This window comes from Syngnathus scovelli, chromosome 21 (assembly GCF_024217435.2).
Source record: "Syngnathus scovelli strain Florida chromosome 21, RoL_Ssco_1.2, whole genome shotgun sequence".
In the NCBI taxonomy this organism is placed as follows: Eukaryota; Metazoa; Chordata; class Actinopteri; order Syngnathiformes; family Syngnathidae; genus Syngnathus; species Syngnathus scovelli.
In genome coordinates, this window is record NC_090867.1 from 7,737,211 (window position 1) to 7,758,873 (window position 21,663).

General features: G+C 44.2%; 3 protein-coding genes across 3 annotated transcripts; 1 reads left to right on the top strand and 2 right to left on the bottom strand.

Moving 5' to 3' along the window:
- Nucleotides 1–42: 42 nt before the first annotated feature.
- On the bottom strand, nt 43–8,271 carry pde6c (phosphodiesterase 6C, cGMP-specific, cone, alpha prime). Its single transcript, XM_049759301.2, has 22 exons — nt 6,351–8,271; nt 5,703–5,855; nt 5,543–5,632; nt 5,336–5,476; nt 5,191–5,265; nt 5,052–5,116; nt 4,643–4,709; nt 4,509–4,556; nt 4,258–4,407; nt 3,671–3,814; nt 3,525–3,590; nt 3,308–3,463; nt 3,020–3,127; nt 2,836–2,945; nt 2,681–2,768; nt 2,511–2,611; nt 2,216–2,323; nt 2,083–2,146; nt 1,945–2,019; nt 1,770–1,853; nt 1,301–1,454; nt 43–1,065 (listed from the first exon to the last, which is right to left on the bottom strand). The coding sequence occupies exons 1-22, from the start codon at nt 6,816–6,818 to the stop codon at nt 1,022–1,024; spliced, it is 2,559 nt and encodes an 852-aa protein (XP_049615258.1). The 5' UTR covers nt 6,819–8,271; the 3' UTR covers nt 43–1,021.
- A 675-nt stretch (nt 8,272–8,946) lies between these two features.
- On the top strand, nt 8,947–10,911 carry rbp4 (retinol binding protein 4, plasma). Its single transcript, XM_049759311.1, has 6 exons — nt 8,947–9,100; nt 9,235–9,343; nt 9,414–9,550; nt 9,617–9,723; nt 10,065–10,277; nt 10,361–10,911. The coding sequence occupies exons 2-6, from the start codon at nt 9,242–9,244 to the stop codon at nt 10,381–10,383; spliced, it is 582 nt and encodes a 193-aa protein (XP_049615268.1). The 5' UTR covers nt 8,947–9,100; nt 9,235–9,241; the 3' UTR covers nt 10,384–10,911.
- Nucleotides 10,912–11,140: 229 nt separating this feature from the next.
- cep55l (centrosomal protein 55 like) lies at nt 11,141–16,282 on the bottom strand. Its single transcript, XM_049759307.1, has 11 exons — nt 16,139–16,282; nt 15,506–15,748; nt 15,293–15,400; nt 15,046–15,201; nt 14,029–14,070; nt 13,675–13,962; nt 13,411–13,604; nt 13,182–13,305; nt 13,034–13,105; nt 12,188–12,313; nt 11,141–12,098 (listed from the first exon to the last, which is right to left on the bottom strand). Exons 2-11 carry the CDS (start codon nt 15,692–15,694, stop codon nt 11,895–11,897), a joined length of 1,503 nt encoding a protein of 500 aa, XP_049615264.1. The 5' UTR covers nt 15,695–15,748; nt 16,139–16,282; the 3' UTR covers nt 11,141–11,894.
- Nucleotides 16,283–21,663: the final 5,381 nt, after the last annotated feature.

Below are 21,663 nucleotides of genomic sequence, written 5' to 3' on the forward strand. Positions count from 1 at the left end.
CTCAATGCGTCACCGTGCGTGCGATGAAGCGACACCTACAACTGCATGCAGCTGTTTTATTTCTCTTGACAAGTATACATACATACAGTGAGAGGTCATTTCATATGGAAAGATTCCTAATAGGATGGGGACGTGAGGGTGGTGAGGTCATTTTGGGAGGATGCCTCTGTGGTGGAAGGGAAGGAGGGGGGGGGGGGGGGGGGGGGGGGGGGGGAGTTCCAGGGAGTTGTGAATCTCCTTGATTGGATTAGGGACCTTTGATTAACACCTCATTGATTAGAAGTGAAAACATTGTGTAAGAAGAGGAAGAGGAGCATTTAGGGAAAGTGCAGAGCGACACAGTTCCGAGATCCAGGCAGAGGTTGCGAAATCGGACTTGGACCTGATCAATAACACAACACGTGTCACATTATCAACACGACATATTGATAAGGCTTGGCTAGTCATGCAATCAGACCTCCTACGGGATTCCCACTATCTTTTCTTACACAGTAAATGCAAAAAAGTGCTTTTTACAGCTCTCAAATCCATTTCATGCCTGGGTTATTTCTAGACTTTCTTTTTTTTTTTTTTGGGAGTACTATGTCATCCGCTATGTAGTTTCCACGTGAAATCGTGCAAGTCAAGCATACGAGACATTTTTTTGCCGTTTGAATTCATATCACATCATCACAGATAAAGGGTGACATGGTGTGGAAAGTCAGACTTTTTTTTTCCCGCGCCCCAACTACCAACTACCAGCTAATTGGCTAGCAGGATCATGTCCATGGATGGCGTCCGAAAAAGTAAAAGCAGTTTCCCCCTGAGAAAAATGATTCCATGGTCCCATTTGTCTTTAAAGTCCTCCCATTGTTCATCATGGTTTTTAGATTCTTGCCTCCTTGGGATGCTAATCCAGGTGGAATTAGGTGAGACTAAAAAAGTGGTCTAGACCAGAACAGGAAAAACTATTTGTATAGATCCAATCAGAAGGCTGAACCAGTCCAGCTGTAGTCCGTATCCGAAAGTTGTGACGAGGAATTTAGCAGATTGTGCACGTTTTTGACTTCCCGTCACCGCCACCAGCTAGGCAACAAAAAGCAAGAATGTTACGCAATAATATTTTTTTTAATTCTACATTGAGGAGATTCAAATAGATAATTTGACTAGACTTGGTTTTTTTTTGTGTGTGTAATTCTATTTATTTTCTAATATTTTTTTTAATTGCTTAACCAATAAAATCTTTTTTTTGTATTACATAAAAGAGTCTTTTGATTTGTTTTAGATTTTTTTTTTTTTTTTGAAAGAGGGTTGGCACTACCTTTCCGGGCTTCCTCATCCTCTAGTCTCTTCTTCTCATCCTCGATGGCCTTCATCTTGGCGTTGTACACCTCGGCTTGCTCGTTCCAGTGGGCGCGGTTGTTGTTGAGCCCGTCAAACATGGGCGTGATCTCCTTGTGGAAGCGGGCAAACTCCTAAGAACACAGACGGAGAAGGTGCGTTTTATGTTTTGAACATCTTTTTATTGCCGCCACAAATATTGTGCACACAAAATGCTAATGACTCATTTGAAGGAGGATGACTCAAAAGACATTTAACGAGGAAGAATACCAACGATGGCAAACAAGCTCCAAAAACCTATCATCGATTATTGCCTCCATGTTATGTTTAAATTCCAAAATGGGGGGCAGCGACGAGCTTCCCCACCAAGTCGTTATGCAAATAGCTTTTCTGCTTTCCATCACGGCCTTATCGCGACGCGGCGCCAACGCCGCTAATGAACTCATTACCTTGTACACAAACGAGCACACAAAGTCAATGAAACCGCACTGCATCTTGGGGAGCTGCTCGGCGCAGTTCCTGTCCATCATGGGCTGGAAATCAAACAGACACACAAAAAGAGCAATTTTTAGTTGAGAGAGATAAAAAAAAAAAAAAAAAAAGACGGGAAAATTGGGCCGTTACAATGGGTTGCTGGTCTAACACCGATCTCTCCAAATCTCCCTGTTCCCAGAATTCCGCGGCGACCATCAGCGCCACCTGCAAACACACGAGAGTGACACGTAAAAAATATCTACGCTATACTATATAGCGGCCACCCACCTTGCTCTGCACCTCCCACGGTTTGGTGATGGCTGACAAATCACAGCCTGTCATCATCATGGCCCTTGAGGGGATTGAGGAAAAACAAAATGAATCCACCAGTCGTCACCAACAGACATGAAATCTCCCTTACATGACAATCTCCTTCCTGGTGGGGTTGTTGGATATAAAAGCCGTGGCCTCTTTTTCATCCGTCATTGGCTCGGTGGCGTTGACGATGTTTTGGAACATGGTTCTCTTCCTAACGGAGGCGCACAGATGGAAAATGGTTATCCAGAGCCAGAGCACAAATTAGTAGCAAATCAATTCTGCCCAGCAACAATTTGTTTTATTTTGTGTTTTTTTTTTTCTTCTGCATTGTGTGCAGTTAGCAGGTCATGTCGTCTGCCTAGCAACAAGTAAGTGTCAATAGATGTATGGCGACGCACTTGAAGTAAAGCGCCAAATCGGTCGCGATGATGCAGACGTCAAACAAGTGCTGAACTGTTTCAAATTGGCGCTTCTGAAGATTGCAGAAGATGTTCAAACTCTGCAAAAAAAAAAAAAAATCATTAATGGAAGGAACGAATGAAGCACTGTTATCAGACGCGCCTCGTACCTCCTCGCCCATGAGGGTCTTGCTGTACTCTAAGTGGTGCCTCTCCATGATGGATGAGCCGTGAAGCTTAGCCAGAGGAGATGCGCTCCTGCGTGATGAAGAGCGAGGTAATCAGCGACTCACAAACACAAACGTGGCAATGTGTTTGGACTTACTTGGTCTGGTAGAGATTGTTTGTGCCTCTGTGGTCGATATCGTGGCAGAAAGCGGCAGCCACCATGGCGAAGGCATCCAGGTCCGAGTAGTACCTCCTCAGCTTCCCTGTCTGCAAAAAAAAAAAATGACAATACATTTTCAAGTCTCTATGCTGATTTAGCGACAGGCAGAAAAAATGGCTACCTGGAGCAAGCAGAACATGGTGTGGCCCACGTTGAAGCCGTGCCGCCAGTTGTGGTAGGTGATGGCGCGGTAGCCCTTCCGAACCGTGTACATCCAGCGGGTCAGCGTCTAGAGGGAGGACACAAAATCGACGTGAACTTCCCGACTCCTTCCCTCGCCTCACAAAGGAAGACGGATGATTGATTTCCATCTCTGCTTTGTGTTGGAGAATTCGCTCAGAGAAAGGACACGGTTGACCTCTGATCCCACGAGCGAATACCCAAACGTGAATCTGTGGATTGAGCTCACCTCGGCGGGGACTTTGAACTTCTCCACCACCCCGAGTTCAAAGAATATGCGAATGCCGGCCTTGATGAGGTCGAACTCGGAGACGGGGAAGTCGCTGAAGCCGAACGAGTACAAGTTCTCGCCGTTGACGTTGTCGGCCGCCGGGCACGTCGTCCTCTGCGGGACGAAAGGAAGTCTTATTTGTTTGTTTGGCCATTAAAACAAAATGCAGTCCTACCAATAGCTTGTACATCTCCTTCTGGTCGCAGTCCTCGGGCTCACTATCAAACTTCTCTTTGGTGTTCTGGATGTCGAGGGGGAAAGAAACGACTCGATGAAAACAATGAAACGTTCGGGCCCGATTATTTACGGCGGAGTTCTGACCAGGATGGACTGCAGCTCAGCGGTGGTGCACTTGCTCTGGTACATGAGCATCTCCTGGGCGATGTCTTTCCTGTACTCCATGTGGTTGAGTCGGTCGTAGGTGTCGCAGTTGAGCACGGACCAGCCGAGGAACTGGGTCAGTGCCTGCGGAGCGCCGGGGTTGTCAAAAATGAGCAAAGAGCAAAAAGTTTTTGACAAAGCCTCAGAGCAAAAACAAAGATGAAGGAAGCGGATGTGAGGGAGCTCCTGCACCAGGGAACGAGGACCGACTGAAGTATCGCTAACTCATCTAATTACTACCTCATTAATTTAACTCATTACCAAAATGAGTGGCGAATTTGTTTGGATACGTTTCCTTCCCACTGATAAAGGGAGACGCTGATGTGCAATTTCGATTCACGCAGACCTTTTGCTGATGTGTTCATTGAGATTAAATTAATGAGATTTAAACGATACAATGGCGCCTGGTAATATGACAACAAATGAAAAAACCCCAAAATGTTTTGTTAGCATTTTAGCTTTCAATGGGACCCGATTTGAAATGGAGAAAATGTCTACATGAGAACTCGAAAATCTGAACGCCCCACCTCTGTGATCTGCTCGTCGTATTCGTCGAAGGGCTTGCCGTCTTTTCTGTTGAAGAAAGTGGCGATGCCCACGATTTCTTCTTTCTTATTGACGATGGGCAGAGACAGCACGTTCTTGATGACGAAACCCGTCTCGTCCACGGCCTCTTTCTGCGAGGGAGAGGGGACGGTTGATACAAGTATCGACGGCTGGTATCGGCCTGATACGAGAACTGATGTCAGTACTCGCCCGATCTCTTCCTAGCACGCACCTGAAAAGTGAAGAAGTCATCTGCGGCCACGTTCATCATGTTGCAAATCTGCAAAAAACAAAAAAGTATGAGAATTTTTGTCCAATGATGGATCCGCTTTAAACTGAATCATTGTTTGTGTGTGTGGGACCCACAAAGCCGTTCTCCGCCACGTAGCTGGGTAGTCCGCTAACCAAAGCCCAATGATCTGCAGGAGGACCGCTGAAAGAAACAAAGAGCCGCTTTGAAGAACAACTCACACACGTTGAGACGACGTGTATCATTTTGGGAGAATTGATTATGAAATGAAAACCAATTGGCCTGGGGGTAAAATGTGTCAAATCCTTTTGTCAGTTCTAGCAAAGCAGGAGCCGTTTCAGCTCAGAACTTTTAATGTCTGACGGACTAATGCGAGCAATTAATGAATGTTCCGACTCGGCGCTACGGGGTGCTAATCCACCTTGGGACTGTTTGGCCTTGGAGGAGGTCAGCGGCACAAAATTGATGGATTGTATTGTGCCGCTGCCGTGTGCAATTATGTGGACTGAGTTTGATTCCACTCACGGTATGACTTTAATTTCCTCCTTGCCCTCCAGGAGGTAGTCGATGATCTTGTAAAATATGACCTCCTGCGTTGGAAGGAAGCAAATGTAAGAGGAAAAAAAGGGGAGCAATAAAAGCCACCTAGAGAAGATTTTGGTACCCTTCCGTCTGGCGTTTTGGGGCCTTTGTACGGTTCCACGTCTCCCAGTTTCACCGGCCACTCGTCGTAGAATTCCTAATCAAAGCCAGAAGTTGGAGCTTAGAATCAGACGTCAACACGAGGTGTCTCAGCTAGTCCAACCAACCTTCTCTTTGGTCATGTCCAGGAGGCCCACCGAGTATCTTTCGCAGTTCAGGTAAATCCTGACGGTGTAGAGAGCTTTGTGGAACTGTCGCTCGATGTCGGTCAATTCTTCAAAAACTTTGCTAGCTGACCACAGCAGCACCTAAAAGCGGAGGCAGAAAATATTGTGGTTTGCGCTCGAGCCATGGGTTTGTTTTGTGACGCTTACCTGACTCCTCCTGGACTCCACGTTGAACATGTAGGTGGTGTGATGCTGCAGGGCGATGACGTGAGCGAAGGTCATGTACTTGTGGAAGAGCTGAGGAGCACAGATTAGAGGCGTTGGATTAGAGCCACAAAAAAATTTTTTTTGCAGTATTTGGCAGTACCGCTTCATCCTCGGGTGTAAATTGAGCCGCTCCGATCTTGTTGAGCGCCGTGACCACCCCGAGGCACTCTTTGTCGGCCATGAGGGGATACGTGAGCAAACACTTGGTCTTGTAGCCCGTCTGCTTGTCCACAAAGTCGCAGAATTTTTTATTCTGGAAGACGACAAGAAGATTTGACATCCATTTAATCCCACGCGCTTTAATTAAGGACGTCACACAATAGCGCCGCTGCCGAGACCACATCGATCAATTTTGATATTTCTCCGGCAAAATGAAACACATCTTGCCGGCTTTCATAAATAAACGCCTTGTCGGTAATAAAACTCGACGACAGTCAACACCGAACGACGAGCGAGGAATTAATCACGCCTTTTAATTACTTTTTAGCAGAAATCAGTGCTCCTCCTGATTGCATAATATCCTTTGAGTGATGATGAAGTATGAAGCAGTTAAAAAGTTCTCCAATGCTTCGTATTTCATTCTTGACAAATTGAGGCTTCACCTTCTATATACTTTGTTTAAATAAATTAAACGGCGCAGGGACGCTTTTGGACCCGAGCTTCCTTTTTATAGCCCCGTTTAAGAGCATTAGCGAGACAAATGCAAATGGACAGCCGGCAAAAAAAAACTGTGTGGTCTCCTTCTCACCTGGGAAACATCAGGAACGCTTTGGGGCTTTTTGGAAGTGGCGGTAAAGCCCACGATGCCCATCTCCAGCGGGAACACGATCTCGGTTTGGGGGTGCACCAAGTTGGTCTCGTATTTGGACGTCGGGGTGACGTCGAAGAGACACGTAGCCAGCTCGGGTATCCCGTTCCTGGACCTGCACTGATAATAGCTGACCCTGTCGGCCTGCAGGATGAGGGCCACCCGCTGCAGCACCTTGTGCAGAGATTCCTCCACCCCGCCTTGCATCTGCATGGCCTGCACCAGCTCAAAGATGATAGCGGCCTCCTGCACCGCGTTGACATCCTTGAAGGAGGCCATGTCCTTCACTTGGAGGGTGGAGGAGAAGGCGGCCGTGAGGGCTTCCGCCCGCACCTTCTTATCGAAATACTCTTTGGCATACTGGGGGTTGTTGTCCAGATATTTCTCCACGCTGTCCTTATCTGCCATTCTTACAACTTTTTCAAAATTGAAGCATCAAGCTGAGGAAAAAAAAAGTCCTACAGGGGCGAGCGCATCCTCCTTCGCGGCGCGAACGGGAATCACTGACGCTGCCCGGGGACGTACCGCGGCTTAGAGGCTGAAAGGATCAAAGTGGCCGCTAATTAATGTGACGTCATGACATTAAAAGCCCTGCGCTAAGCGTCCTTAACCCCGGCAAATCCCACCACTGATCATTTTATATCCTGTGTGCAGCAGGAGAGTGACTTCAGGTGTGTTGCGGCTACACAAAGGTCTTTCCCACAACACAATCGAAATTCCGAGTCGGAGTGGCCACTTGCGACCTGCGGCGAGAATTAAAAAAAATCTCGGGTTGGGGAAAATATTTGGATGTGATATTGCTTATCGAGAACCTGGTCAGAGAATTTGGAGTCAAACTTGACATATCTCGTTGATCCTACCCGGGGAACCCTTTTCTGATCAGCTAACGAGCTTTAGTTAAAAATATCGACGGGTAAGCTTGTACGTAAACGCTGAGGGGTTCTCCGAGTGTACGCCTCGAAAAAATACCATGGCGTCTCGAACGGCTCAATATTTGTGTATTTTTTTTTTTATATATTGAACTCTTGTTGTGAGTTTTCCTGAGGCTGACAATACGAGACAAAAAAAAAACACTGAGGTTGCACAATGGTGAGAAAAAAAATCCAACCTGAGGAATTCAGACCTTGGAGAATATTCACTAAGCTGTCAAATATCTTGAGTTATGCACCGCTTTGTTTTTTTTCCCCCCTACTTAAATTTTATCATGCAAAAACACTGTCCAGCTTGCTCCTAATTATACGTTAAAGACTTGTCGCCCAAAGGTAATGTTTGCAAAGTTCTCCAGAGTAGAACTCCCTAAAGGTCACATCGAGGCCCGCAACTCATTTCAGCCAACGCGGAATAACTACGTCGTTTTGTTCCGCCTCATCATTTGTCTTAAGTTACTTTCTCTTTTACTTATATAACAGCAGGGGAATGTTAATTATTGTTTAAAACATTGCCTCTGCACTTACAGGTTTAATGATGCACGGCGTACATATTGTACTTCTCGCACTGTTCACTGGGCTTGGCAATTGGCAAAACTTCTTCCTAATGAAGACTCATCACAGAAGTCTCCGTCCTCAAAGTTTAAATTGGCCAATTAATAGGACTCGGGGCGTCTGAGACCTAAACAAAGATGGCCGGCTATTATTAACCGCCCCCGTGGTGCGTCTGCTTAGCTGCCTGGCAAGACGACTGGCGTCTCTCTCTCTCTCTCTCTCGCTCTTTATTTGTTTTCTAGATGGAGATTAAGGTGAGCTTAGCCTGGGGGAGAGCTCCACAAGGTATGGGGGCGGAGGGGAGGAATGCTGCAAGTAAAGTAGATGTATAGGTGACAGGGGGGGTGTTAAATACACAAAAGATGCACCGCAATCCTTTTGTGCGGATCATTTGTGGCTTCTTTTAAATCTGGAACTTGTATCATTTTACTCAATTATTTGAAATAAAAATAAAATAAATATATCAATAAAAATAATATATTTAAAAATATATTTAGATATAAATCATATATATTTAAAAATATATTTTTATCTAAATATATATTTATGTGTCAAAAAGCTCTACCACGCAAAGCACAGTTAACGCCCTAAAAGATGGTCGGGGGGGATTTACAGCCAAGTTGATAAATTGGATTGCATAAGCTCGTCCTCCCGATGAAAAGTATATATCACCTCCCGAGCCGACGCTGATGATTGTGAAATGTAGCGCTTGCCTTTGGAGGCCTTCCAGCAGCTATTCATTTGACAGAAAATCGGCAAGGGGCCCTCGGGTTACGCAGGCTGCAGATGTCGTTTTTTTTTTTTTCCCCCCTGTTCTTATTTAAGAGTCAGATGAGATTGCAAAACATTGTTTATGCAAGATGAGCGAGGACTTATACAACCGTTTAAATCTGTCCGTGTTGAATAACTGAGCAAATCAAAAACACATTGTTTTTAAAACCTGCTCCAAAAGGGTGATTCAATATTGAGGGTTCTGAAAACGTGCCGGCTTGATGCCGCTGGTTGTTTTCATAAGATGAGAAGAAAAACTACATCTGGCAAAAAAGTTAACTGAGGCGTGCAGCCGTCATGTCAATTTTGGTCCAATGGAAGGCGGGTCGAGGGGTGGTTCAGGTCTCCGGGAGTTGTTACGCAACTGCGGCTGACAGTATAAAAGCCCCTCGGCACGACCCCGTCAGTGGGAGCTGACTTCTTCTCTTTGCTAACAAGGTTGGTATTGATCACATCTCTGCGTTCTTGTCTTAACTGGACCCTGGATGCAAATGATTGACACTTTTGAAATGACGCAATTACTGAAATGTCACAAAGCTAAATGGTCTTCCATTCTTCGGGCCTCCGCACAGAACCAGAATGCTGTGGTACGTGGTGTGCCTGTGTTTCCTGACCCTGGCCTGGGCGCAGGACTGCCAGGTGGCCAACATTCAGGTCGTTCAGAATTTCGACAGGAACCGGGTGAGTTTTCCAAAAAAAAAAATTCTTAGTTGTGTCCCGGACTAAGTCCAGGTTGGTCTTTTGCCCAAAGTACGCAGGAAAGTGGTACGCCGTGGCAAAGAAGGACCCGGAAGGTTTGTTCCTCATCGACAACATCGAGGCCGAGTTTATCGTGGCAGAGGACGGCACCATGACCGCCAACGCAAAAGGCAGGGTTATCATTCTCAAGTGAGTTGACCTATCTTAAGCTTTGTCGCCACGACAACGTCCAACGTGTCTTTGTTGGCATCCTAGCAATTGGGAGATGTGCGCCGAAATGCTCGCCTCCTTCGAGGAAACTCCCCAACCTGCGAAATTCAGGATGAAGTATTGGGGAGTGGCAGCCTACCTCCAGACTGGAAGTAAGTCTTGGGACCTGGACTAGGAAATCATTCCAAAGCCAACGTGTGATTTGAATGTGTACTTTCATTTCCGTGAAACCCGATGCCAGAACGATTATTCAATCAAAGAGCTGATAAGGAGACCCAATCAAAGCGGGTCTACCCACTCACGGTCGGACTATCAGATTCAATTTTGGGACTTTTGGACTTTAACGTCGACCCCTACTCGGGTCAGGGTTATCCCAACCGCCAGCAACTTACCTACAATGACGCGAGTTATTGACTTCAACCACTACCGACTAATCATTCACGAAAAACATCTCGCTCGCTTCCAAGCCTGACGCCGGTTCTTTGCCTTTCAGATGACGACCACTGGGTCATCGACACGGACTACGACAACTACGCCATCCACTATTCCTGCAGATTGGTGGGTGAGGACGGCACTTGTCTGGACAGCTACTCTTTCATATTCTCCAGACACATCACGGGCCTGAGGCCACAGGACCAACAAGCGGTCACCCTGAAGAAGATGGAGCTGTGCCTGCTGGGCAAGTACAGACGCGTCATGCACACGGGTAAGTCGACTGGGCGCGTCTCTTCTGGGGTGGCTTTTAAACATTCAGCGTGTCTGAGAATCTCTTCTGTCTTTGCTCTGCAGGCTTCTGCTACGGCAGCAGTTGATCTATTCCCACTCAGGGACTTTCTTACTGAAGCACCCGCGAGAGGGATTGAGCACCCCCCACCACCACCCTCAACGTGGAGTGTTTAAACAGAAGACAGCCTTTTTTTTTTTTCAAAACAAAGCAGGAAATGTCACAAGTGCGGCGTTTACTGAAACCCGATGTTCCCAGATGTCTTTAAATATTACCTTCTGTTGCTTCTTCTCATCATGTATACATGGCATCAGCCGGGAACTACTTACGAGAAAGCCAATGTTACAAAATGTCTTCATATATAATAATATACAGTTTGTGTTTGATGTGAGGCTGAGCTCTCAGCAGGAGCGCACCTCTGGAGGAGTCTACCTGCCATGTTTACAAGAAGAAAAAAGGCTTCAAAAATCACTGGCAATACTTTTGTCTCCTTGTGCACTAATAGACCTCGTTAATAACACGGATAAATTAAGTCACGGGCTCGGTATCGTAACGGCACGATGATTTTATTCGACGTGCTTGATAGAGTTTTGTGAAATAAATCATTCATACTGTCGGCTCATTCACTTTTTATTGTGCTGAAATATTTATTTAAGTTGCAAGGTGCAAATAAGAAATTCATGCCTTCGCCTTTGGACCCGATTGAAAAGTTTGCGTTTGAATCTTTCATTGCGGCGAGCGGCTCGACTCGACTCGACGGAGTCGGTGCCAGCTACTCGGTAATTGGACAAAGCATAGCGGGTCACTATGGAAACGGGTCAGAGAAAAACAACCAACTCGCAAGGTTTAAATATAATTGGAAGGAGTGTATTTTTATCAGAGAATCCACAGAGATCTTATCAAGTTGCCTTACACCATTATTATACAATACGAGAAATGAATACAATTACATGTAATAAACCCAACAAAATGAGAAAAAAAAGATTTTAAAAAAGTCACACTGCCGAGGGGGCAGAAACCGAGACGCCTTTCTCTTGTCCGAGCTAACTAATCTGCAGCCTTAAATAGTTCAGCGTGAGGAATTAACTCAATGCAATCTTGCCGCAGTCTCGAGGGGCTGCAGGCAGACATGTAAAGTCAAGGTGGAGATTGAGAAAGCCGGATGAAAAATAAAAACGGCAAAATGCTAGAAGGCTGCAATGTCACCACCTGGCTGCTTGAGAAAAATGAGCTATTCAAATTTCACACTCTTAAAAAAAATAAATTCAACTCTGGTGTTGCACCTGCTGAACAACACAGCTATTTAAAAACGACTGCAGGCAGGTATTGCAATAATACTTGCCAAAATATGTTTTGTTCCATGATGATACGAAAAGATATCCATAATTGCGCATTGCTTCGAAAGCTTCCATCTCTCGATGGTTTAAAAAAGAATAAAATATGATTATAACTTCAAAAAGTAGCTCACTGGAAAACCACCCCAAAAAATAAATATGAGAAAACGCAAGTACAAGTCACTAAGAGCTTTGACCCCCCCCAAACCCGCCCTGGATAAAAATCAAGCATGGAGAAAAATTTGACCTCACAGGTGTCAGCACATCAGGCCAAGCAGAAGTCGATGTGGGCCAGAAGCTCCCGGTGGCGGCTGGTGGGGTAGTGAGCCCGGCAGCGGGGGCACTCCAGGAAGCTCTCATCCAGAAGACCGCCCGCTTTGGACGGCGAGCGCGGCTCGTCCAGGCTGAGGCGCTGCACGTCCAGACGATCGTAAGAGCTGGGCTCCGAGAAACGGCTGTTGGGCTGCTTCTGCAAGGGCAACGAGACGTTCAACAGCCGGAAAAGATGCGTCAAGTTGTATTCAAATGGTAAAGGTCACGGCCTGAAAAGATACTTACAGACGACTCCAGTTTGGTGATCTGATCGCGGGCCTTGCGGAGCTCCTTGAGGACTTTGTGAAGCTGATGCTGAACGCTCTGACGGTCCAGTTTCTCGTTCTCAAAATCTTTGACGGAGAGCTGGATCTTCGAGGCGGAACAGATGAGAAGCCTTCGTAACCGTCGGCTAAAAAATGCCAACCGAAATGTACCGAGAAGATGTTGCCTCCATAGTTTTTGGGGTGTTGATAGCTTCCTCCAAAGACAAGTGGACACGTTTTCTTTGGAAACAAATTCTGAACCGCTTCCTGGTCCCCTGATCCACAGAAGTCAACTGACAAACCGTTGACTCCGGAAAACAGCGTTGCGTTGACCTTTCACCCCCAAAATGTTTGTGTTGGAGTTGTACCATAAAACAAAATGTTAATTTTTTTTTTTTTGGTGAGGCTGCGGGATGTGGCCGCAACTGCTCCCCAAGGAAAAAAAAATAAACTCGCAAGTCACGCTTTCTTTGCCACGTGTGGATTGTTTACAACACGATGGAACCAAGGACAGCTCATTATTATTATTTTTTTTCATGATATGATGTAGTACTGTCAAGTCGTTTAACAAATATTGTCTCTTTTTAAAAATTCTCTTCAATTATGTAGTTATTATTTTACTACAATTATTATTTTAAACAACTCAGAATTGCACTCATTGCCATCAGAAAAAAAATATCTTTGTGTGTTTATTTTATCTGATATTTTGCATCTTTTTTTAATCATATTTGTTATTTTTAGAGTGAATTGTGATGGCCAAACATGTCCGACTAAATAAAAACCAATAGTGTGCCTTCATAAATGTCTCAGTTTGTTGCAGTGTCACCTGCTGCTCCAGCGCCGCGATCCTCCTTTGCTCCTCATTTTGGCTCAGCAGAGACTTTTGCAGCAGGTTGACCTGTCAAGTTGAGATGTTTTAATATTATGCCGATTTGTGAGTTTCAAATGGCTCGCTTATGCGAGTATTAAATTACTTGGAGCAGAAGTTCGGCAGATCTCTTCCGCTCCTCCTCCAGTCTGAGGTCCAGGCTCTCCATTTCGGCTCTCATCCTGTCCGCGCGCTCCGAGGACACCTGTCTCTCCTCAGAAACGGCAGACCTGCGTGGAACAACAAATACACCGATGATGTCACAATCTCTGATGGCGTTACGAAAAGGTGCTCTGTAGCATGCACTGAAAAACGTCTTTGAGTTTTGCTTCTACCTGCTGCTGAGCCGCTCCGTCTGCATCTGCAGCCTGGCGTCCTCAAGCTCTTTGGCCCTCTCTTTGTATTTCCTCTGCAGGGACGACAGCTCATCACATTTGTGGTCGTAGCGCCTCTGCAGCGCGCCCATCTCCTCCTGCAGCTGGGCAAGGCGCTCGGTTTGACGCTGCAGCTCGGCGTGACTTTTGACGCCCTGTGTGGCCCCGCCAGAAGTTGTTAGGATGAGCTGCACATATTAAAAAAACAACACCAACAATGTGCACCTGCTCCTTCTGCGTGAGCAGCTCCTGCTGGGTTCTGGCCAGCTCATCTTTCTGTTGGTCCAGTTGTTTCTGCGAGGCCAATAAGGACTGCTCGTAGCGGCTCTTGAGTTGCGCTTCCTTTTCCGAGCATTCGGAAATAGCCTCCGGCGTGGCACCAGTAGAAGTCGAGTCCTGCTGCTTGGCCTGGCTCAGCTGTTGCTCCAGCTCGTGCGTGCGAGCGAGGACCGACTGGACGAAGACCTCCCGCTGCTGGTCGTACACCAGCCACTGCTGGTTTTTCTCCAGGGCCTGGCGGAGACACTTGAGGGTTGGACTTTGGAGCACATCACTCGTCACTAATTTGGGGGTACTCACATCTCGCAGCTGATCCTGTACCAAGGAGGAAGCCTGTCCATTCTGAAACCACAAAGAAAATAAAAGATATTTATTTAGGTACCATGTCTATTTCCCTTTTATGTGCAACACAATTTAAATGGACTATTTTTTGTTTATATTATGGCACTGTTAATGTTTGAAATGGACATACAGTGGCTTACTATATTATATGTGGTCTGTATTTGCAATCATGCTTTTTTCTACTTTTTGTGAAGTTTGAAAATGTTTGTCTCCTTACTTTTATTTTTTTTAATTAAGTTTTTCTCCGAAGGCGGTGTTGTGCTATTTAAATCAGTCAAGAAAGCACAAACTTTTTGACTATTTATATCCAGACAAAAACAAAAAATCAAAATAAAAAAAAATTCAAAGAGAACACAACAAAGCATAGACACGAAAGGGGTTTTGGTGTGGCTTCCCGCTGGGCTGCAGCAATGTTGATGTTTTGACACACATACTTGCAAGGCTGAACAGGGCAAACAGTCCCACCTAGTGGTCAGAGCTATAAGTGCTGTTGACAATATTCCTCATTTCTATTGACAAATATCCTACAAGTTCGTTTTCTGTACTAACTGTCAAATTACGAACTACTTTTTTTTCTAAAACTTATTGCTATTCAGTCTGACAAAGAATAAATAATCATTGGCCACTGTTACATAGAAAATAATACATTTTATTTACATACTGCAACTATTATTTACAGTATGTAAGGGTATTAAAAATGTCTTGGGTGATTTAGCAGTCTTTCATGAATATTCACCCGCATGAGGGAATGAATAAACCGACAGTTCAATTTTATTTGTATTTTTTTTAGAACCAGTGAGCATAATTAAGATATCAATTCCCCGCTGGCTGAACCACTGCCTGATTAGTCATCAAAATTGAATTTGTTTTAATCTAAACTAATTTTCATGTAATTAACCGAAAAAGACTATAAGCGGAAAAAACATTCAGATAACCCCAAAAACGATTCTTAATATTGTTGAATGATCAACATACCGCCGCTTGCATCTCCAGAGATTGACAGCGGGCGGAAACCGTGGCCAGGTTGTTCTTCAGGTTCTCCGTTTCCTGAGACAGAGTCTGCACGTGTAGGTCCCTCTGCTCGACATCTTTGCGTCGCTGGTCCAGCTGGGACTGCAGCGCCGCCACCACCTACAGCATATTTCACAGAAGCCATCAAAGATCTGTTGTATTGGGCTACAATTATACAAAAAGGCATTGTACAAGAAATAAAAAGTCATGCCTCTCCCCCTTTCGCTGCCAGCTGCTGCCTCACAGTTTCCAACTCTTGTTCCTTGACGAGCAACTGTTGATTGTTCCTCTCGCGAAGGGTCTCCAGCGAAACAATCCTCTGCAAGACAGCAACACGCCAGGGAGATTGAAGCAGTCAATCATAGCAGACCACTGAGTGAAACTTGCTGATTGCTCAGACGTCCCCCGCACGTCCTGTCCTCACTTCCAACAGCTTGCTTTTGTCCGCGTCAGGCGACTTGATGTGTCGCTTGGCCAACTCGTCAATCTTCCTCCTGAGATGTGCGTTCTCCTTCTTGACTCGCTCCATCTCCGCCTCGGTTTTGGAAGGAGAGCTGCTGGATTTGAAGCCCAGTTTGGCGACAATGCTGTCCTTTGCCCCCTTTGATGTCATGGTGGCTCAGGAATTGAGAGGATATGTGGTTTGTTCAGTCTTCACACACTCTGACTGAATTTAAAGCAGACTATTAATATCACAAAGGCTCTGTTTGACAGTAATTAAGCTAGCAGATATATTTAAGACAACACTATATTTTTAAAAATGTCTTTAGCTTGTAAAAATTAATTTAAAGCATCTTCTCACTCACTTATTTGGTCATTAAACATCCAGCAAGTGCTGTATTGCTATTTTATTTATTTCAAAAGCAAAATAAACATGTTAGCCAAAACTAAGCATTAGTGGGACGCCCTGATGAGGCGGAGAGACACCTGGCATTAGACGACACCCTAACGTTTCGTTTGTAATGTAATACTAATAAAACGCTCACTTTGCACCTAAAAAATAATAATATAGCAATCACTGCCTTCATTGAGAAAAAAATAACACAAATAAACTCACGGAAGAGTAGAAGAGTTCGTTGGTATCTTTGTTTGGCACTTCCTCAAACGACTTGCGCTTCCTGTAGTTTGAATCAGAGCGCCGTAACGCCACTTCCGCAAGGACGGTAGGGTGCGCTTGTTTTGTCATTCAAAATGACGCCGCCCGGTGCTGCCGATGAAGAAAACATCGGTTCTGCATTTCATATGACCATATTTCATTTCAAATATTTGGAAACGTCTGTCGAATAATGTGATTTGTTCTCAAATTGTAACATTTACGTCTAAATTAGCTCTAATAATGTCAAACACTGTTGCGAGTCAACTGAAACGGGCTGACGGGTACATCTAATGAAGCGCGCACACGTTAGGGACTATTTCCTGCCTTTTTTTAAATTATCATTATTATTGTCACGTATGAAATAACAATTATTGCTTTTCTCATAATGAAATGCAAAATTCAAACGGGAACAAAATATTATTAAATCAAATGCAATATATCAAAAATAAAATTAACTCGGGCTTTTCACATAACTTGTATTTGTCAATTATACAAACGAGATATTTTTTTTCTACGATGAATCAAAACAATAAGCTTTCTGTAAACAGAAAAAGAAACATTATCAGCCTTGTAGCCTTTGCAATAGATTGCAGGACACTGCAAAGGAGGAGAACAACACAGGACTATTTTTCTCCCTTTAATTTAGATCGTCTATTTTTGATGAATTTGTGGGAGGAAACAATCTGTGCAAAGCATTCCAATAATGCTTGAACTTAAAATTGCAAAAGTTGACTTTTGCATCCTATGGAAGGGAAAGTAAATCATGAATGCTAAAATAATGCATGCAAGTGGGGTGATGTTGGCACTTGGGGGATGCAGATCAATTCCAATGTAAAGATTTTTTTTTTTTTAACCCCCACTGAAACAGCAGCCTGAGGAAAACATACAAGGCAGCGGCAGGTTTGCAGCCTCATTAAGAATAAGTTGCATCCACAATATTCATTACAGCGCATGGAAGAAGGCATATCTGTCGAACAAATCATCATTATCCACCTGTGAGGGATGCATCATTTCCGTGGAGTTCATAGTAAAACAAAAAGCCAGCCTAAGCAGTATAAAGGCAGAATATATATCAACAGAGCCGGCTCACTTCTCTGAGGTGGAAAAGAGTCATTCTGGTTCAGAGAATTTTTACTTTCAATTTCAGTGTATTTCCTCTTTTGCGCTTCACTGTTCTGGGATTCAGATTTCACGGCATCGCCTTGGTTTTCAAAGCTACACTCCAAAAGACGCAATAGATTTTGTTTTTCCACATCGAATGATTCACCTTATTTCACCCACTGCGGGCTGTGGAATTGAACACACCAAAAAAAAAAAACTCTTGATTTATTGATGCACGCTTTGTTTGTGTTGCTTTGCGGTATTTTTGTTTTTGAACAAGGCAATCTTGCCATAGTTAGCAGCATTGCTGAAGGCGTAATGCAAATGTGATAGTGTTTTAAAAATAAGTTAGCCCCCATCAAATGTTAAATGGTGAAAACGATTCCCTTTCACGTAGAGCTGATTAAAAGTACAGCAGCGACACAACAGCACGACAAGTCACACGTCACCGCTCTGAATTTAGAAGGCAACCTGTAAAAGTGACTAGAAACCAACGAGACGGGATGACATTCTGGGGATTTTTTTTTTTTATTTTCACCATCTGTTTCTTGGTGATTCACGAACTTGGCAGAATCGGAGCCTCCTAACGAAAGCTGGCGGCTAATGTGTGTGTGTGCGTTGTCTTGGCTGGTGAATTAATCTCATGGTGAGTTGTATCAGCATCATCGCCGAAAACGGCTCCACCGCTTGGCCTTGTTCCCATCATGGTTGACCTTTGGACGCCCACTAGCAATTTTTAGTCTGGCGGCTTGGCGATGGGGTCATGTCCTTAAAAAAAAAAAAAAAAAACTCCCAAAGATTTCCAAACTGTGGCAAATATTTGCAATAAAAATAAAAACAGTCGCCATCTTTTGCTAAGTTGCTAATCGTGGCTAATCGTGCTGCCTCCTCTTGATCTCGAACGGAACAAAACAATATAGACAGCACTCCATCCACCCGCGAGACATGTTTACACGCAAATTTTTTATTCGCTAACCTTCAGTGCAGCAAATGAAGCGCACTTTATGTAGTGTCTCAGCAGGTACTAGGCCGCTGTAGTAAAACAAAAGTCTTAACACAATCATAACCTTGTCAACCTCTGACACGTTTCAGATTGATTTTTGCCACGGATCCGAATGTTGCAGATGATTACGTGCCGTCCTCAGACACAAAGAGCGAGCGATACTTTGCGGCAGTAAATCACTGACGCGGTCTTCTCTGCATGACCGAGCAACCAAATCGGATCTTTACTTTTTATGACTCGGTACCGGCGACGGTCATAGCTGGCGGCGGCTGGGCCCATTCCCCTTATGAAAGCAATATCTCAGGAGCAGCTGAGAGGGGATTTCATTACATCTGGCACAAACTTCCACTTAGACCCCCCATCCAAAGGTCACTGCCACTCTGATATCAAAATACAGATTTTTTTTTTTTTTACCATAATTCCAAATGGAGCATAATGTCAGCACATGAACCTACTGTATATACTCCATTGCTTCAAAATTGGCAGTTGGAATGATCTATTTTCGTGTTCTTTGTTGTGGCATGAAAGAACGGGGAGGAAAATGGAAGCTTTTGTACTACTCATTTGTTTATTGACGACAAAGAGGAAAGATGTGGCCTTGATTATGCGGCACAATAATGAGAGTGTCTTTCTGATTGGTCCTCCTACGTGCTTTGCTGACACACTTTGCACATCATTAAATGTTTACGATGGCAAATCGTCAACTTTTAATGCGGGGGGTGGGTTGTAAAGGAGAAAGCGGCGTGGTTAGGTTTACAGCACTGATGTTATCTTATTATAAAAAAGTACAAAACTATTAAGGCCTGCAAAGTTTGCTCAATGGCAGCCATGTTTCACTCGTTCTGACTGCAGTTAAAATCTTCACAGATAGCTAACATATTTAAATTTTCCACTTATAGCGCCACCACCTGGTCAATTATATTTGAATAAAAAAAAAAGCATGCACATAACAATCATATGTTATTCAGTGGTACTTTGACTTCATTCCGTGACTCTGCTTGTAACTCAAAACATGAAATGAATGGTAATGACTCAATCCGTTCCCGCGTGGCCCAAAATAAAAAACTTCTGAACAATAATGATCACATTACATTGGTATTGTTTCTTTTCCATAAAGCGGAAACACTTTCCACCTGTTTATTCCCCAAACCGCAACGCTTGCTAGGAAATCTCCCCTCATTACACAGCTGAATTGATCGTTCCGTGTAGAAATGTCACCAGCGGGGGCGTTATACACGCCTCCCGAGAAGTGAGATTTAATCGCTCGCTCAAATCATTCTGCTGCGTCGCTGCTTGCGACTTTGCTTTTAACAGCACAATTATCTTACAAGTCTCTAATCTGCTACTTTAAAAGTTCTCACACGGTTTAAACGGCCCAAAATCTACCATGCGTAAGAAAAGCCGGTTAAGAGAGAACCTTGACTTTTTGGGCTCTAAACATTTTCACTGCTTATTTTAACCCAAAAAGTATTCACAGGGCATCACTTGAGATTTTAAATCATTTAAAATAGCACATAAGCTAGCCCTCATTCACTTAGCTGGCTAGCACCACGGACAGCGGCAAAGTAGCACATAAGCTAGCCCTCATTCGCTTAGCTGGCTAGCACCATGGACAGCGACGGGCACCAACGTAGCTTGCTATCATCAACATACCAATATTTTAGAGATATTACAAGTACACCGGTGCAATAAATTAAAATTGTATCCGTTTGATGACCACTTTTGTACCTTTAATAATATTCAATCATCCCCCCCCCCCCAAAATTATATTGGAAAGAAGCCACGTGACAAGTGTGATAAAACACCACATTCATATTTGCGCCGCGCAAACGGCAGTAAGCACAAAACCGACTTTCACCGTTATCACACTTGAGTGATCCTAAGAGCTTTGAAAATAGTCATAAATGCGTATGAAGCCCCCGTGCGGCACCTCATCCAGACGGGTTGTCACAGCTCGGAGTTGAAAACCGCTAAACTTTATTTGAATCTTTCGCGCAATAAACCTGACATCCAATTCCGCCACCGGGATTTGATCTGGGCGCAACAAAGATGGAATTGACCGTTTATAGCAAAAGCTTTTGATTTATCTCGACTCTCTCGGAGGCTTTTAAAGAAGAAAATTAGTCCCTGGGGAAAACGTGGCGTTCCAGCAAACACTAAAAAATTCTACATGAAACCTTTGTGGAGCCAGCCATGCCAAAAGATGAGCTCATAAAACGGGACTTGGGTTACACAGCGCATGAAGGTAATATTCATTGCAAACAGTGTAAAAATAAAAAAAACACAAGGGGGTGGGGGGGAGTGACCTGTTATTTACCAAGTAAAGTATTTATTTGGGCGTTAAAAATTCAAAAATTGGGTGGGCATCTTCACACGATCCTTTATTGACTTTCACTACACTTCAAAATAGCTTCAAGGAATATATCTTTCTCCACAGGTGAAGCGCACTTGACGGGGAGCAGACAATGTCATTAAAAACACATCGCCCCTGCCTAAGGGGGGTACCCAAGCAGGAATATTAACGTCCCGAGACCCGCCGCATAAAAGTGACAAGGACGTTTGGCTTCATGCGGAAACAAGGTGGGATGAAAATAGAATAAATTGGCCAGGCTGCCGTTTGTAACTCAAAATAGCTTTACAAAGCTTCATGTGTTCGGCTCCATCTTTTGCATTTAAATATCTGTCACTAAAAGGATGACGTCACTGCCGTATCGTTTGACCAATTTTTTTTTTGGTAAGCTCACCTGAGCCCCTCCGCCGAACCGACTGATTCGCTTTGACACTGACGTGTCGGACTACGATTTAAAGAGACAACGCCTCAGGTGTTATGAGAGCTCGGGTCAATTTGGAGGTCTTCTTTTATTTACCGGGGTAGCAGCTGCCACGTAAACTTCCAAGTATCCTAAACGTAGGACACCTTCCATCATGCGTGTAACATGACCGAGGTTCTTCTAAGCCACTCGTGTTGCTCTGTGGAGACTTACTTGACCACCTTTTACACTGAAAGCCATCCATTTGTCTTCACTAATATGCCAACAAGTCTATTGATCTGTCCGGAGAGGAGAGAATTGATTGAAAGCGTTCTTTTACTACTGCGTGAAGGCTTCCAGTGCACACAAGCAAAACCAAAACAATAAAAGGTCATCTAACTACCGAGTGCTTTCATTGCATCCCAGGCTTTTAGTCGTGTCCAATGTTAAATCATTGCAAAAGCGCATTTTTCAAATAATCAAATCCAATCAAACGCTAATCGAAGGCTATCGTGCTGTGTGAAATATTGCCCAGCTTTGAAATGCTAATTGGAATGTTCTCACGCGGATGAAAGACTACATGTCGATATTAAAATTTATGCACATATCTAAAATTTAAATAACTCCAATAA

Coding starts and splice junctions, on each gene's coding strand:
- pde6c (XM_049759301.2), bottom strand. CDS start 6,818: ATGGCAGATAAGGACAGCGTGGAGAAATATCTGGACAACAACCCCCAG. Junction 2,769..2,835: donor AACAATCTCTACCAGACCAA/GTAAGTCCAAAC, acceptor TTCATCACGCAG/GAGCGCATCTCCTCTGGCTA. Junction 2,324..2,510: donor GATTTGGCGCTTTACTTCAA/GTGCGTCGCCAT, acceptor CGCCTCCGTTAG/GAAGAGAACCATGTTCCAAA.
- rbp4 (XM_049759311.1), top strand. CDS start 9,242: ATGCTGTGGTACGTGGTGTGCCTGTGTTTCCTGACCCTGGCCTGGGCG. Junction 9,551..9,616: donor GGCAGGGTTATCATTCTCAA/GTGAGTTGACCT, acceptor TTGGCATCCTAG/CAATTGGGAGATGTGCGCCG. Junction 10,278..10,360: donor CAGACGCGTCATGCACACGG/GTAAGTCGACTG, acceptor TTTGCTCTGCAG/GCTTCTGCTACGGCAGCAGT.
- cep55l (XM_049759307.1), bottom strand. CDS start 15,694: ATGACATCAAAGGGGGCAAAGGACAGCATTGTCGCCAAACTGGGCTTC. Junction 15,202..15,292: donor TGGCAGCGAAAGGGGGAGAG/GCATGACTTTTT, acceptor AATATGCTGTAG/GTGGTGGCGGCGCTGCAGTC. Junction 13,963..14,028: donor TACAGGATCAGCTGCGAGAT/GTGAGTACCCCC, acceptor TGTCTCCGCCAG/GCCCTGGAGAAAAACCAGCA.